The sequence below is a fragment of the Ictalurus punctatus genome, chromosome 29 (assembly GCF_001660625.3).
Source record: "Ictalurus punctatus breed USDA103 chromosome 29, Coco_2.0, whole genome shotgun sequence".
NCBI lineage: Eukaryota > Metazoa > Chordata > Actinopteri > Siluriformes > Ictaluridae > Ictalurus > Ictalurus punctatus.
In genome coordinates this window covers 15,646,986-15,661,399 of record NC_030444.2, presented here as the reverse complement: position 1 = coordinate 15,661,399, position 14,414 = coordinate 15,646,986, and the positions used below count along the sequence as shown (strand labels likewise).

The window sequence follows — 14,414 nt, the reverse complement described above, 5'->3', positions numbered from 1 at the left end:
GTAAGTATTGCAGTTAATATTAATTGTAGAATTGCACACCATAGGACGCTTATTTCTACAATGGCTACAGAATAGTTACTAAAGGTTTATATTCCTGTCACGTGAAGGAGGCGCGGACAGAAGCAAGTGCAGGTTAGGTAGTTTAACCCAAAAACAACAAGTCCAAAGTTTAATGCAAAAATCCACAACGTAAAACAGGCGGAGGTCAGGCGGTCAGACTCAACAAGACTCGGCAGAGAAACGAGAACAAAGTCAACACCAGGAACACAAACACGATATCACTGCTTGGTACAGACAGAGAATGTCGTGGATAAATCAACCTTTTCAGCCTAAGTCAAAAACTTCAGAGACAGAGGGGTTAGCAGATGTCAAAAAGTAAATAAACTTTATTGAAAACCAACTAAGTGTGAGAGTCTGCAGAATGTCCAAATTATGCAAACACACACAGCCCTTTATATACCTTTCTCCACAGCGTAGTCATTGTAGGCGTGGTTTTGCCTTTCCTCATTAAAAACAGACCAATCTTCTTCACCACAATTAAATATTGATGTCTATGTGTTATCTTAAATTTGTGGAGCGTGCCAAGAGAGTTGTTTTTTCTCAAAACGATTTCATGAGGTCCGGTTTGTTTGTGTTACTGATTGTTCTACTGCCAGCTTCTGGTCAATGTAAGTATTGCAGTTAATATTATTTGTAGAATTACATTTTATAGAACACCTTTCTTAATTCTGACTACAAAATAGTTACAAGAGGTTTATATTCAAAATTGTTTATTGATGATATTAATTTATATTATTAATGCCTTTAGATACAGAAATGGAAACAAAACAAGAAATGAGTATATATTTATAACTAGATTTGGAAGAAGAAAATTAAAGTAAAAGTGTCAAGTGCATTATATATGACTGTCCAAAGTACACACCGTGTATTTACAGGTTCTGTTACAATCTTCTATATAAGAATTATTCTTTACTATGACACACTGATGCATTAAAGGGGTCATTTGATGCTGTTGAATGTTTTCCTTTTTATTTAGTGTGTAATCTATCTTTGTGTGCATGTATAAGATCTGCAACGTTACAAAGCTCATCATCACAAAGGGATTTATTCTGTCTAACAGAGAACACTGCTCCAGACCCGCCTAAAACGCCTTGATTGAAGTCCAGATATTACTTCCGCAAACATCTGCGTCACTGTTTGAAATATTAGCATAATCCCGCCCAAAGGCAGGTACGAAGAAAGAAGGCGAGACTTCAGTGAATTGTTTGGCGTCATGTCGTGGAGACGCTGTGTGTTTCGATACCCCTTTGTCTGGCCTTATGAAAACATCACAGAGGCTACTGCTGGACTTGTGCCCACTTGCTTTATCACCAAGCACAGACTCAACACTCTTAAAAAATGTCCCAAAGAGCCTATCGGTCGACCTAAACCTCAAACAGACTAAAGGGAAAGGGAGGAAAAGCGGCTCAAGAGGAGAAGTACTCAAAAGGCTACAGAGAAGAGGTAGCGGATTGCCGTTACCTGATATAAACTTATCAAACGTTAGAGCTTTGGAGAAACCGGAACCTACTCAGAGTGTTTCAGGCAGGCCGGGAATAGAAGTACTGCAATAATGTATAGCATGTGAAAAATAATGTGTTTTTTAAGCATAAAAGCATGTTAACCTATTCTATTACACCCAACAAACAAAATAATTCACTTTTAACAATGTTTAATCATCATATAACCCCTTTACACCCAGTATTGAACATACCCTCTCTGACTTTCTCCTCATCACTGTGTTCAGTGGCCTCTTGCAGCAAAAGCTGAACAGTTACATTTATTCATTTAGCAGACGCTTTTATGAGGAAAATATTTCCTCATTAATATTAAAATAACATCTTAAATATTAAATATTTGCCATAACATTGAAAACTGACTGTCAAAGTGGGCGTGTTCCAATCAGAGCAATTAAATACGTTTATTCCTCTACTTCTGGCTAATCTTGTCCTCTGACACTGCCTACTGATTAAAGCTTAAATGTTGTAGGTTAAATAACATTTCAGTCAGTTTGGAATCTGCTCGACTTGAAGGTGAGCGTTTAGACGTTACAGATCATCCTTTTTCTTGTGGAAGATGTTTCCATCTGGCTGCACCTTCCAGGTCACTGTGGTGTTCTCCAACATGCCTTTTTCCTCCAGTTTCTGTTTGATCTGAGGATCAGAATCAGGATTTAATTACTCAAGCCAAAAAGAAAAGGAATACGTGTCACCGAGAAGACAAGAAATAATAAAAGGAGCAAAATTCTTGAGAATGAAAGAAATTTGAGAGTAAGAAATGCTAATATGGGTTTCTCCAAATTTCAGAGACATCATGTGACTCACCTGATCTAAAATGGACGACTGCACAGCAGGATCAAACACACTCCCATCAGACTTCACCTGCAGTCTCATTATCTGACTCCTCGCTGGGTAAACTGTGGAACACACACACACACACACACACACACACACACACACACACACACACACACACACGCTTTAATTTCTCCATAATGTAAAGTTTTTCCTCTTCAGGACACTGCACCGTCTGAATGAATATTATGATATATGGCTTAACGAGTTCAATCTTAAATGAACATTAATTGCACAGACACTCCTTTATGTGTTAGATTTGATTACGTTATCATTTTGTTTATGGTATATTTATATTTTTATACAGTTATATTTTTCACAGTCATATTTCTAAATGACTTTTTGCACCAAATGAAAACAAATTGTGTTTAATTTGAACTTCATCTCCTTTCGTCTTCTTGTGCCGTCATTTGCTCGTGAACTGTGAGCTACTTTCTGCTGCATTCAAATATTTTAATGAGCTCTCATCAACCATCCCTTTACTTTATTATCTCAAGGGAAGTTTGCTCGATATAGCGGTAAATTTCTGAGAGACAGTTTACCCAGAAGGCACTGAACACCAACAAATTGTAGATGAAGGTGTTTATATGCATAAAAAGGAGCATTGATTATATCATAGCATTTTATTTTCAGTTCCTTCTTTTGGCATCTAAAGATTTTCAAAAATGTGACTTTTTTTTTCCCCAATCAAGATACAGAAAATTTGACGTAAAGACAAAACTTAAATAAATTATTCATTTTTGACTTGATATTAGAAGCAATAGCAGAGAAAACAAAAGACTCACTGGTGTGACAGAAGAAATAGTGCAGGTCGATGCATTGTTGATCGAAGAACAGTCCGTTATAAACCCCTGCACAGTTCTCGTAACCCCCAGCATTATCAGGTTCTCCAGGACCCCATGGGATGTTTGAAGCGTTGGTCCCGTCTGACCACTTCCATGTGTCTCTGTAAAGCCCAATCCAGGAATCACCCTGGATACTACTCACCTGCAGTAACATGTCGTTGTCTGAGCTGTTCAGAGAGCTGGCCAAGTCTGTGTGATGTGTTCGGCAGTAAGTTTGAGCTTGAGGCCAGGTTAAATAAGAACTACTGATGCCGATGAACCTGGCAGCACCACTGAAATTAGCTGTGAAAAATAAATAAACAAAAGTCACGTCTCTGTCTCACAGACAATATGATAGCAAGATACAACCCAAAATGTGAAAAACCAGGCATCAAACCAAGACTAGGCAAATTAACATCAGGATATTGACTCACCATTGTAGCATATGAAGGGCATTAGTCTTCTACATTGGTCATCCCACCATTCACCAATTACAGATATTAGACCACATGCTTCTTTTCCAAAATAATTATCAGGCTGTCCAGGGTGCCAATTGGTATAAGGGACCTTCTTCAGTGAGAGATCGTTTAAGGACCAGCGCCAGCTATTGACATCATTGTACAATCCGACCCAGGCAGGTATTGTCCGACCTTTGCTTACTTTCTCAAATCGTAGCCAATCAGTATCACTTAGGATTGTTGCCAGGTCAGTGTACATCACCCTGCAGTAACTCTGTGCATCAGGCCAGGTCACCAGTGTCAGCATCAGGTCATAATTGTGAGGGACGGTTCTCAGGACAGATACAGTGACTGGGACCAGACCTGCTGGTGATATTATATTTTATGAAACACACAGTAAACTTTAACTGGTGAATATCTGAATATAGATAATCCTAATGGCTAAATTAAAGAATTAGCAATGTATAATTAACAATTCCATCCTGCAGTTCAGTTCAGTGACAATAAGTAAGTCAGTGATTTCGCTGTGCCTTGTTTTCTTTCCTCGCTTGTAAGCTCCTTCCTCTGAGGGTCTGAGGAAAAGATACCAGAATAGGAAACATGTACAGGAGGAATTGAGGAAATACATGATTGCCAAATCAGACCTCGCTTACTGACGTGACTTTAGTTACTGATGACTTGTTGCACAGGGCATATAAAATAAATCTGCATGCAGAGAACTGAATAAATGTAAATGAAAATGTTATTGTGTGGGAAAAACTTAAAACTAAACACGGGGCAAACAATAACCAAAATCTCACTTGTAGCAAAGTCTCACTATATCAAGATTTGAACTGGTTGAGGCGGCCAAATATGGATCAGATTCCGATCAGAGAATCAGGAGTGGAGAAGAGATTCTTGATAATGAAACATTTATTTACAGTCTTAAATATACATCCGAGGTACGCAGCTGTGATATTGTATGTGGAACGTACTGCATGAACGCATTACACCGAACATAACCAGCAGCATGTAAGAATTAGCAGTCATCTGTGCATCGCTAATAACGGAACGTGCAGGAAGCGATAATCTAACATTAGTTCCTAGGACAAGCTTTCTGACTTCACTAATCACAAAAACACAAACACGAACTCAAACCTAATTCACGACAAACAAAGAGGGAACACAGGGAACTTAAATAAGGAGTCTAATAAGAAATATAACACCGGTGTAACTGATCATAACAGGAAATGGGGAAACAACAGAAGAAGTTCGACACAGTGAGTGTCGATGCCCTCTAGTGGTCCATGGAGGAACTGCCTCTGGTGGGCTTCATCTCATGTACCAGCCTCTTCATCAAATCAGTTTTATTATTTATTTTACAAAGTTTATCAATTAAATGTTATATCTTTAATTTCATATATATATATATATATATATATATATATATATATATATATATATATATATATATACATATATATACACACACATACACACACACACACACACACACACACATCTATAATTTCTCATGAAATATAAATAAAATAAAAGAATCATAGTAGTTTATGACAAATTGGTAAGAGTAAACAAACAAAAAATTATGGGTAAAATAAATAAATAGCTAAACTTGTGCTGAAGTCAGTAAAATAGAGAAAGTTACAAATTGAAAAATAAAAAGAGACAGCAAATGATAAAGGCAGAGTAATATAAAGCTATTGTTTATTTACAGTTTAGTAAAATCAGATATAAATAGGGTTAGAGGTAAGTGCAATATTAATGTGTGTAATATTAATGAGTGGTTTATAAAAATGCTCTCACCAGTGAGAAACAGGAGAAACAGATTCAGCTTCATGATGGACGGACAGCTGAGGAGTCAGAAAAAAAATCACAATCTGAAGGACAAAATAAAAGTCTGTAAGTATCAAATACAAAGTGATTTATTTCTGCAACTTTGTAAATGATTCTCTAATCAAGCTTTCCATCATGATCATGATCAGGTGTCAGGTTAGAGCCGATAAGCTTGCGGGACTACAGCATCCATCAGCACTGCTCATGTTCACGTCACTCACCAAGTCACATGATCACAAACACCTGGAGCAGGTTTATGCACAATGCAGCACTAGTATTTAACTCACATCTGTATAGCGCTCGGTCTAGTGTCTGTTGTAAGTAAGGTCGTTGTCGTTGATTTTCTGATCCATGCCATGTTCATGTTTATTCCATGTCTTGTCTTGTTTGTGTTTATGTTACTGTACATAGTCCTAGTGTTTGTTCACATGAGTTTCACTCTAAATAAAATATTCTGCACTTGTTTCCTTCTCCAAACCACCATGACTTAATGAAATAAGAATTAAGAGCCTCGTCGTAGTTCTGGACAGGAAGAGACCGTCTGATGGACACGGAAAGAGACCGACCACAGTCTGTCACGTGATGTAAATGATCATACCAGAATAAATGAACGCTGGAGTTTATTCTCTGATACGGGGAAGATTACTGGCGCTTTGCTAATAAGAAACACAACAATGTTTACACTTACTTACCAATAAAATAAAATAAAATCATTCAGTAAGTTTATCAGTGCACGCCAAGGGATTTATTTTATGTTCTGAATATAAAAGTCTGATTGTATTTCTCCACATCTCCTAAAATGAGTAGGCTATATTTCTGGATTTAATTACATTAGACTGGAATTATTATTATTATTAGTATTATTCATTTGATGCGATATAAACCATTATGCTTCATCACTGTGGTAATGATTTATCATGTCATGACAGATGGAAGACTAGAGAGCTGATATAGATAAAGATATGCTGCAGATAGCTGGGCTGAAAACTGGAGAAGTTTGATAAAAGGTTCTAATTATATCAAATTATATTTATTTCTCAAGTTTATGCTTTTGTTCTTTTTATTTTTAAACGGATTCACAATCATGACGTACTAAAAATGTTGCCCGTTTAAGTATCTTCAATGTAGTTAACTACTTTTTGTCAGTAACTTGTAGAGGAGAGAACTACTTTTTTAAAAGTTCAGCTTGACTTTAGCTTAACTTCATCAGACTATAAAAGCTACAATTTCCAGGTGATTTCCCCAACACTGATAGAGACACACTGATTTCCAAAGATTGTGGGCTTTATTAGTTTTGTACAGTATTACTTCAATTAAACCTTTAAACATTTTTAAGATATTAGATTTATTTAATATTAATTCAATATATTAATGTCTTGCTTACCTTACTCAACATGCTACAATATTTCTTCATTAATTAATCATTAAATTTGAAGAAATCTGCTACTTTTTACTCGCTGATAATTGGTTTATTAACAAACTTTAAATCGACGTGTTAAATGTTTAAGTTTCAGTCAATTCTAACAATAAGGATAAACACTGAGGATTAAAACATACCTGTAATATGAAACTCTGAAGGCTGGTGTTTCTTCAGTAGCTCCGTTTTAGATCTTCACTGCTTGTACACAACTCTCTACAAATCTGCTTACTTCACCTGTCCTCTTCTTAATATGGAGAAATTACAACATGGGTGACGCAGACTGATTTCCATTTTACTTTACCTTAGATTCCATGCTTATTTAAACAAATCCAAACACTGGCCCACCCTCCTCAAATTTCAGCACAGAAAGGAGGTGAAGGAGTTCATCAGGTTGCCTTTAGTGAGGAACAGCCATGTGTCAATAATCAGATCCAACACTCAGCATACACGATATTATCATGGCTGCTTTATAAAATCATCACTGCCTCTTCTTGAACTACAGAATATTATAATCATAAAGGAAGATCTACATGATGTATTAAAGACCAGAAACAGGTCAGGACTAAATTCTTACACACCTTCCAATGTAAAAGAAGTGCATTATGACTATTTGAATACTATTTGAATCAAACCCCAGACCCTGGAGGTGTGAGGCGAAAGTGCTAACCACTAAGCCACCATGTGCCCCTATTTGAATATATTTTCTTGGCTGTGTTGGATTAACACGTAAAACAAGCCTTCACATTGGACTCTACAACTACAATAACATAAGAGTCCTGTTTTACCTAGGAAAAGAAGTGTCACCTGACACCAGCCTTCAGTGTCACAGGTCTAAATGTCACAGAAAGAGTGTCTTATTACACAGTTGAGGGTAAATCAAACCTGCAAATTAAATACTACATTAAATCCTAATGTCAGTGTGAAACTGTCCACATGTCCTTATGTCCAGCAGTCAGAGAGCCTGTGCTGGGATTTGGAGTCAACACTTCTGTTACTCAGCTAGTGCAGCCTTCAGATGTTGGCATGAAGCAGGTGATTGAGCGATTCACACCAACTAACCAACCCAGTTACTATTTAAAATCAGAGAGATCCAAAATACAACAAATTAACATTCTGAACTTTCAGCAGTTGCATGTCACAGCCGATGAAAATTAGACTCCACAAACTCAGTGGCTCTTTTTCTAGAAGTTATAAAAGCAAGGCAGACTGGAAGCAGTCACATGCAAACCTCATCACCTGCTCAGATGAACAAGTAGGAGGATCTTTACCTGTCATGGAGGTCATGATGATTGTTCTAATAGAATTTTCAGTGCATGTGTCTACATGAAAGTATATTTTTACTAATGAAATAAATCTGGTGTTTGGATCTGTAGCACCTCCAGTTGTGTTTGTGTTACTGATTGTTCTACTGCCGACTTCTGGTCAGTGTAAGTATTGCAGTTAATATTAATTGTGAAATTGCACACCATAGGACACTTATTTCTACAATGGCTACAGAATAGTTACTAAAGGTTTATATTCCTGTCACGTGAAGGAGGCGCGGACAGAAGCATGTGCAGGTTAGGTAGTTTAACCCAAAAACAACAAGTCCAAAGTTTAATGCAAAAATCCACAACGTAAAACAGGCGGAGGTCAGGCGGTCAGACTCAACAAGACTCGGCAGAGAAACGAGAACAAAGTCAACACCAGGAACACAAACACGATATCACTGCTTGGTACAGACAGAGAATGTCGTGGATAAATCAACCTTTTCAGCCTAAGTCAAAAACTTCAGAGACAGAGGGGTTAGCAGATGTCAAAAAGTAAATAAACTTTATTGAAAACCAACTAAGTGTGAGAGTCTGCAGAATGTCCAAATTATGCAAACACACACAGCCCTTTATATACCTTTCTCCACAGCGTAGTCATTGTAGGCGTGGTTTTGCCTTTCCTCATTAAAAACAGACCAATCTTCTTCACCACAATTAAATATTGATGTCTATGTGTTAAATTTGTGGAGCGTGCCAAGAGAGTTGTTTTTTCTCAAAACGATTTCATGAGGTCCGGTTTGTTTGTGTTACTGATTGTTTTACTGCCGACCCCTGGTCAATGTAAGTATTGCAGTTAATATTATTTGTAGAATTACATTTTATAAAACACCTTTCTTAATTCTGACTACAAAATAGTTACAAGAGGTTTATATTCAAAATTGTTTATTGATGATATTAATTTATATTATTAATGCCTTTAGGTACAGAAATGAAATAAAACACAAGAAATTATATATTTATAACTGTAGATTTGGAAGAAGAAAATTAAAGTAAGTGTCAAGTGCATTATATATGACTGTCCAAAGTACACACCGTGTATTTACAGGTTCTGTTACAATCTTCTATATAAGAATTATTCTTTACTATGACACACTGATGCATTAAAGGGGTCATTTGATGCTGTTGAATGTTTTCCTTTTTATTTAGTGTGTAATCTATCTTTGTGTGCATGTATAAGATCTGCAACGTTACAAAGCTCATCATCACAAAGGGATTTATTCTGTCTAACAGAGAACACTGCTCCAGACCCGCCTAAAACGCCTTGATTGAAGTCCAGATATTACTTCCGCAAACATCTGCGTCACTGTTTGAAATATTAGCATAATCCCGCCCAAAGGCAGGTATGAAGAAAGAAGGCGAGACTTCAGTGAATTGTTTGGCGTCATGTCGTGGAGACGCTGTGTGTTTCGATACCCCTTTGTCTGGCCTTATGAAAACAGACAAAATTAGGAATCGGTGGTTAAAATTGATTTAGAACGCTGTTCCTGAGCAGTACAACCCAAACGTTTGCTTGTGTGCAGCGCATTTTACGGAGGACGGCCTCCTGAACCTGGGAGAGTACAACACAGGCTGTTCACGAAGGCTACTCCTGAAAAATGGGGCGATTTTCACTTTGCTCGCACAATCTTGCGCTTCCGAATCAGAACCTGGAAGTGTGAGATTATTTTCTGAAGAATCTGCTATTGACTGTTCAAACGTGGAGATTTGTGTTGTGGCCCAGGGCTCAGCTGGAGACCTCTGCTAATGTGCTAGCTAAAGTTTTGATATTCAGCTGTGGGGAATTTTACTTATAAAATTCACCTCCAGGGTGCAGCGCTGCATGTGCGACTCGTGACACAGGCTCTGTGTGTGTGTGTGTGTGTGTTGTCGCATTTAAGTCTTTAATTAAAGAGTTTTAGGTTACATTTTGTAGAAAGTGTATTTAGCTTTTCTTATTTAGAAACTCGATGGCTAACTTTTGGACAACTCTGTGACTTCTGGTGGTTATTTCACACCCAATCGTGGCTGTCTGCAAACCGCTGACTGGAACATGTATTAACCACCGAAAAACCTGGTTTATTCACAGAGGCTACTGCTGGACTTGTGCCCACTTGCTTTAATCACCAAGCACAGACTCAACACTCTTAAAAAATGTCCCAAAGAGCCTATCGGTCGACCTAAACCTCAAACAGACTAAAGGGAAAGGGAGGAAAAGCGGCTCAAGAGGAGAAGTACTCAAAAGGCTACAGAGAAGAGGTAGCGGATTGCCGTTACTTGATATAAACTTATCAAACATTAGAGCTTTGGAGTAACCGGAACCTACTCAGAGTGTTTCAGGCAGGCCGGGAATAGAAGTACTGCAATAATGTATAGCATGTGAAAAATAATGTGTTTTTTAAGCATAAAAGCATGTTAACCTATTCTATTACACCCAACAAACAAAATAATTCACTTTTAACAATGTTTAATCATCATATAACCCCTTTACACCCAGTATTGAACATACCCTCTCTGACTTTCTCCTCATCACTGTGTTCAGTGGCCTCTTGCAGCAAAAGCTGAACAGTTACATTTATTCATTCAGCAGACGCTTTTATGAGGAAAATATTTCCTCATTAATATTAAAATAACATCTTAAATATTAAATATTTGCCATAACATTGAAAACTGACTGTCAAAGTGGGCGTGTTCCAATCAGAGCAATTAAATACGTTTATTCCTCTACTTCTGGCTAATCTTGTCCTCTGACACTGCCTACTGATTAAAGCTTAAATGTTGTAGGTTAAATAAAATTTCAGTCAGTTTGGAATCTGCTCGACTTGAAGGTGAGCGTTTAGACGTTACAGATCATCCTTTTTCTTGTGGAAGATGTTTCCATCTGGCTGCACCTTCCAGGTCACTGTGGTGTTCTCCAACATGCCTTTTTCCTCCAGTTTCTGTTTGATCTGAGGATCAGAATCAGGATTTAATTACTCAAGCCAAAAAGAAAAGGAATACGTGTCACCGAGAAGACAAGAAATAATAAAAGGAGTAAAATTCTTGAGAATGAAAGAAATTTGAGAGTAAGAAATGCTAATATGGGTTTCTCCAAATTTCACAGACATCATGTGACTCACCTGATCTAAAATGGACGACTGCACAGCAGGATCAAACACACTCCCATCAGACTTCACCTGCAGTCTGATTATCTGACTCCTCGCTGGGTAAACTGTGGAACACACACACACACACACACACACACACACACACACACACACACACACACACACACACGCGCTTTAATTTCTCCATAATGTAAAGTTTTTCCTCTTCAGGACACTGCACCGTCTGAATGAATATTATGATATATGGCTTAACGAGTTCAATCTTAAATGAACATTAATTGCACAGACACTCCTTTATGTGTTAGATTTGATTACGTTATCATTTTGTTTATGGTATATTTATATTTTTATACAGTAAAATTTCAGTCATATTTCTAAATGACTTTTTGCACCAAATGAAAACAAATTGTGTTTAATTTGAACTTCATCTCCTTTCGTCTTCTTGTGCCGTCATTTGCTCGTGAACTGTGAGCTACTTTCTGCTGCATTCAAATATTTTAATGAGCTCTCATCAACCATCCCTTTACTTTATTATCTCAAGGGAAGTTTGCTCGATATAGCGGTAAATTTCTGAGAGACAGTTTACCCAGAAGGCACTGAACACCAACAAATTGTAGATGAAGGTGTTTATAAGCATAAAAAGGAGCATTTATTATTATTATTATTATTATTTTTTTTTTTTTCATGGAATTTTACTTTCAGTTCCTTCTTTTGGCATCTAAAGATTTTCAAAAATGTGATTTTTCAAACAAGATACAGAAAATGACAGAAAAAACTCAAATTAATTTTGGGTTTTTTTGAAATTACCATTGATTTGAAATTAGAAGCAACAGCAGAAAGAACAAAAGACTCACTGGTGTGACAGAAGAAATAGTGCAGGTTGGTGCATCGTTCATCGTAGAACAGTCCGTTATACACCACTCCACAGTTCTCATGGCCCCAAAAATTATTAGGTTCTCCAGGAGCCCATGGGATGTTTGAAGCGTTGGTCCCGTCTGACCACTTCCAAGTGTCTCTGTAAAGCCCAATCCAGGAATCACCCTGGATACTACTCACCTGCACTAACATGTCGTTGTCTGAGCTGTTCAGAGAGCTGGCCAAGTCTGTGTGATGTGTTCGGCAGTAAGTTTGAGCTTGAGGCCAGGTCATATAAGGACTACTGATGCCGATGAACCTGGCAGCACCACTGAAATTAGCTGTGAAAAAATAAATAAACAAAAGTCACGTCTCTGTCTCACAGACAATATGATACCAAGATACAACCCAAAATGTGAAAAACCAGCCATCAAACCAAGACTAGGCAAATTAACATCAGGATATTGACTCACCATTGTAGCATATGAAGGGTCTTAGTTGTGTACATGGTATATCCCACCATGTTTTATAGTAAACTATTAGACCACATGCTTCTTTTCCACCAGCATTATCAGGCTGTCCAGTGTACCAATTGGTATAACTGACATTCAGTGGGAGATCGTTTAAGGACCAGCGCCAGCTATTGATATCATTGTACAATCCGACCCAGGCAAATGTTGTCAGACGTTTGCTTGCTGCTTCTTTCTCAAATCGTAGCCAATCAGTATCACTTAGGATTGTTGCCAGGTCAGTGTACATCACCCTGCAGTAACTCTGTGCATCAGGCCAGGTCACCAGTGTCATCATCAGGTTATAATTGTGAGGGACGGTTCTCAGGACGGATACAGTGACTGGGACCAGACCTGCTGGTGATGATATATTTTATGAAACACACAGTGAACTTTAACTGGTGAATATCTGAATATAGATAATCCTAATGGCTAAATTAAAGAATTAGCAATGTATAATTAACAATTCAATCCTGCAGTTCAGTTCAGTGACAATAAGTAAGTCAGTGATTTAGTTGTGCCGTGTTTTCTTTCCTCGCTTGTAAGGTCCTTCCTCTGAGGGTCTGAGGAAAAGATACCAGAATAGGAAACATGTACAGGAGGAATTGAGGAAATACATGATTGCCAAATCAGACCTCGCTTACTGACGTGACTTTAGTTATTGATGACTTGTTGCACATGGCATATAAAATAAATCTGCATGCAGAGAACTGAATAAATGTAAATGAAAACATTATTGTGTGTGTCCAGCTAATGCTTAATTACTTTAATACAAATGTTTTAATTTGTACAACATTATACTACACACTGGACTCTGGAATGCAAAAGTCAGGATTTTTGTGAATGTCTTTATTTTTTTTAGCAGACTAACTTGCAAATGAATAATTCATTTGCAAGTGAACACAGGGAACTTAAATAAAATTCTAAAATTCTGATCCATGCCTTATAAGAAAATATAACAGGTGTGACTGATCATAACAGGAAATGGGGGAAACAACAGAAGTTGTTCAACACAGTAGCTGCGTTTACATGGACAAGAATAATCCACTCTTAACCCGATTAAGACCATACTTTGATTAAGAAACTACCATGTAAACAGCTATTTTTACTTACCTTAGTCTATTTAAAGTCATACTGGAATTAAGCTCTAATCGAATTAAGACGTGTGGAGTATTCCTGTTTTAGTCGCATTATGGACGTGTATTACAGACATGTAAACACCTTAATCACATTATGAACGTCGTGTGAGAGTTTTCACCGCATTTTGCGACAGGACACGATCACACACGGCAGTGCTCAACATTTTACAGCGAGCAAGAGAGTTCGGCCGCGTCCCAAACCGCGTACTTGCCTACTATAGGCCTCTAGTGGGGAAAAATGCATGTATCTCGGCTACTATATAGACGGCAAGTACACGGTTTGAGACGCAGCCCACGGCTTCAAGCAGTCGTCTATTAGCACGTACAGCATGACAAATAATTAACTGCACTTAAAGCGTTCGTAAAAAAAAATTCAATAAAAAAACCCCACAAACTGTATACGGTACCATAACGAAGACGAACCGTATGTTGATACGTGAAATTCTGGAGGGACGTCGGACGGCGTGGCGCGGTGACGTAACGACGCGGGCTGTTAATCTACTTATGTTCTATAACATGTAAAACGGGAACATGACAGGATTATTCTAAAAGCGACTCATGTAAACACCTTAATCACATTATTATCTTAC

The 14,414-nt window shown here is 37.6% G+C and overlaps 2 protein-coding genes across 3 annotated transcripts; both read right to left on the bottom strand.

Annotated features, from left to right (window-relative positions):
* Positions 1-364: 364 nt before the first annotated feature.
* On the bottom strand, positions 365-5,780 carry LOC128629449 (C-type mannose receptor 2-like). Its single transcript, XM_053677613.1, has 5 exons — positions 5,479-5,780; positions 3,652-4,038; positions 3,179-3,520; positions 2,364-2,455; positions 365-2,192 (listed from the first exon to the last, which is right to left on the bottom strand). Exons 1-5 carry the CDS (start codon positions 5,510-5,512, stop codon positions 2,088-2,090), a joined length of 960 nt encoding a protein of 319 aa, XP_053533588.1. The 5' UTR covers positions 5,513-5,780; the 3' UTR covers positions 365-2,087.
* A 3,226-nt stretch (positions 5,781-9,006) lies between these two features.
* On the bottom strand, positions 9,007-13,928 carry LOC108260521 (putative C-type lectin domain family 20 member A). 2 transcript variants are annotated; one of them, XM_053677614.1, is made up of 5 exons: positions 13,799-13,928; positions 12,650-13,039; positions 12,176-12,517; positions 11,334-11,425; positions 9,007-11,162 (listed from the first exon to the last, which is right to left on the bottom strand). In XM_053677614.1, the coding sequence occupies exons 2-5, from the start codon at positions 12,981-12,983 to the stop codon at positions 11,058-11,060; spliced, it is 873 nt and encodes a 290-aa protein (XP_053533589.1). In that variant the 5' UTR covers positions 12,984-13,039; positions 13,799-13,928; the 3' UTR covers positions 9,007-11,057. The 2 variants fall into 2 exon arrangements, with proteins under 2 accessions (XP_053533589.1, XP_053533591.1); XM_053677616.1 differs by having other exon boundaries at positions 12,650-13,042; positions 13,799-13,914.
* Between the last annotated feature and the right edge of the window lie 486 nt (positions 13,929-14,414).

What these genes read in the sequence shown, in the direction of transcription:
- LOC128629449 (XM_053677613.1), bottom strand. Translation starts at nt 5,512, where the DNA reads ATGAAGCTGAATCTGTTTCTCCTGTTTCTCACTG. An exon ending in CTATTTCTTCTGTCACACCA is followed by an intron (nt 2,456 to 3,178) that starts GTGAGTCTTTTG and finishes TGTGTTCCACAG; the next exon opens with TTTACCCAGCGAGGAGTCAG. An exon ending in AGTCGTCCATTTTAGATCAG is followed by an intron (nt 2,193 to 2,363) that starts GTGAGTCACATG and finishes TCTGATCCTCAG; the next exon opens with ATCAAACAGAAACTGGAGGA.
- LOC108260521 (XM_053677614.1), bottom strand. Translation starts at nt 12,983, where the DNA reads ATGATGACACTGGTGACCTGGCCTGATGCACAGAGTTACTGCAGGGTG. An exon ending in ACCCTTCATATGCTACAATG is followed by an intron (nt 12,518 to 12,649) that starts GTGAGTCAATAT and finishes ATTTTTTCACAG; the next exon opens with CTAATTTCAGTGGTGCTGCC. An exon ending in AGTCGTCCATTTTAGATCAG is followed by an intron (nt 11,163 to 11,333) that starts GTGAGTCACATG and finishes TCTGATCCTCAG; the next exon opens with ATCAAACAGAAACTGGAGGA.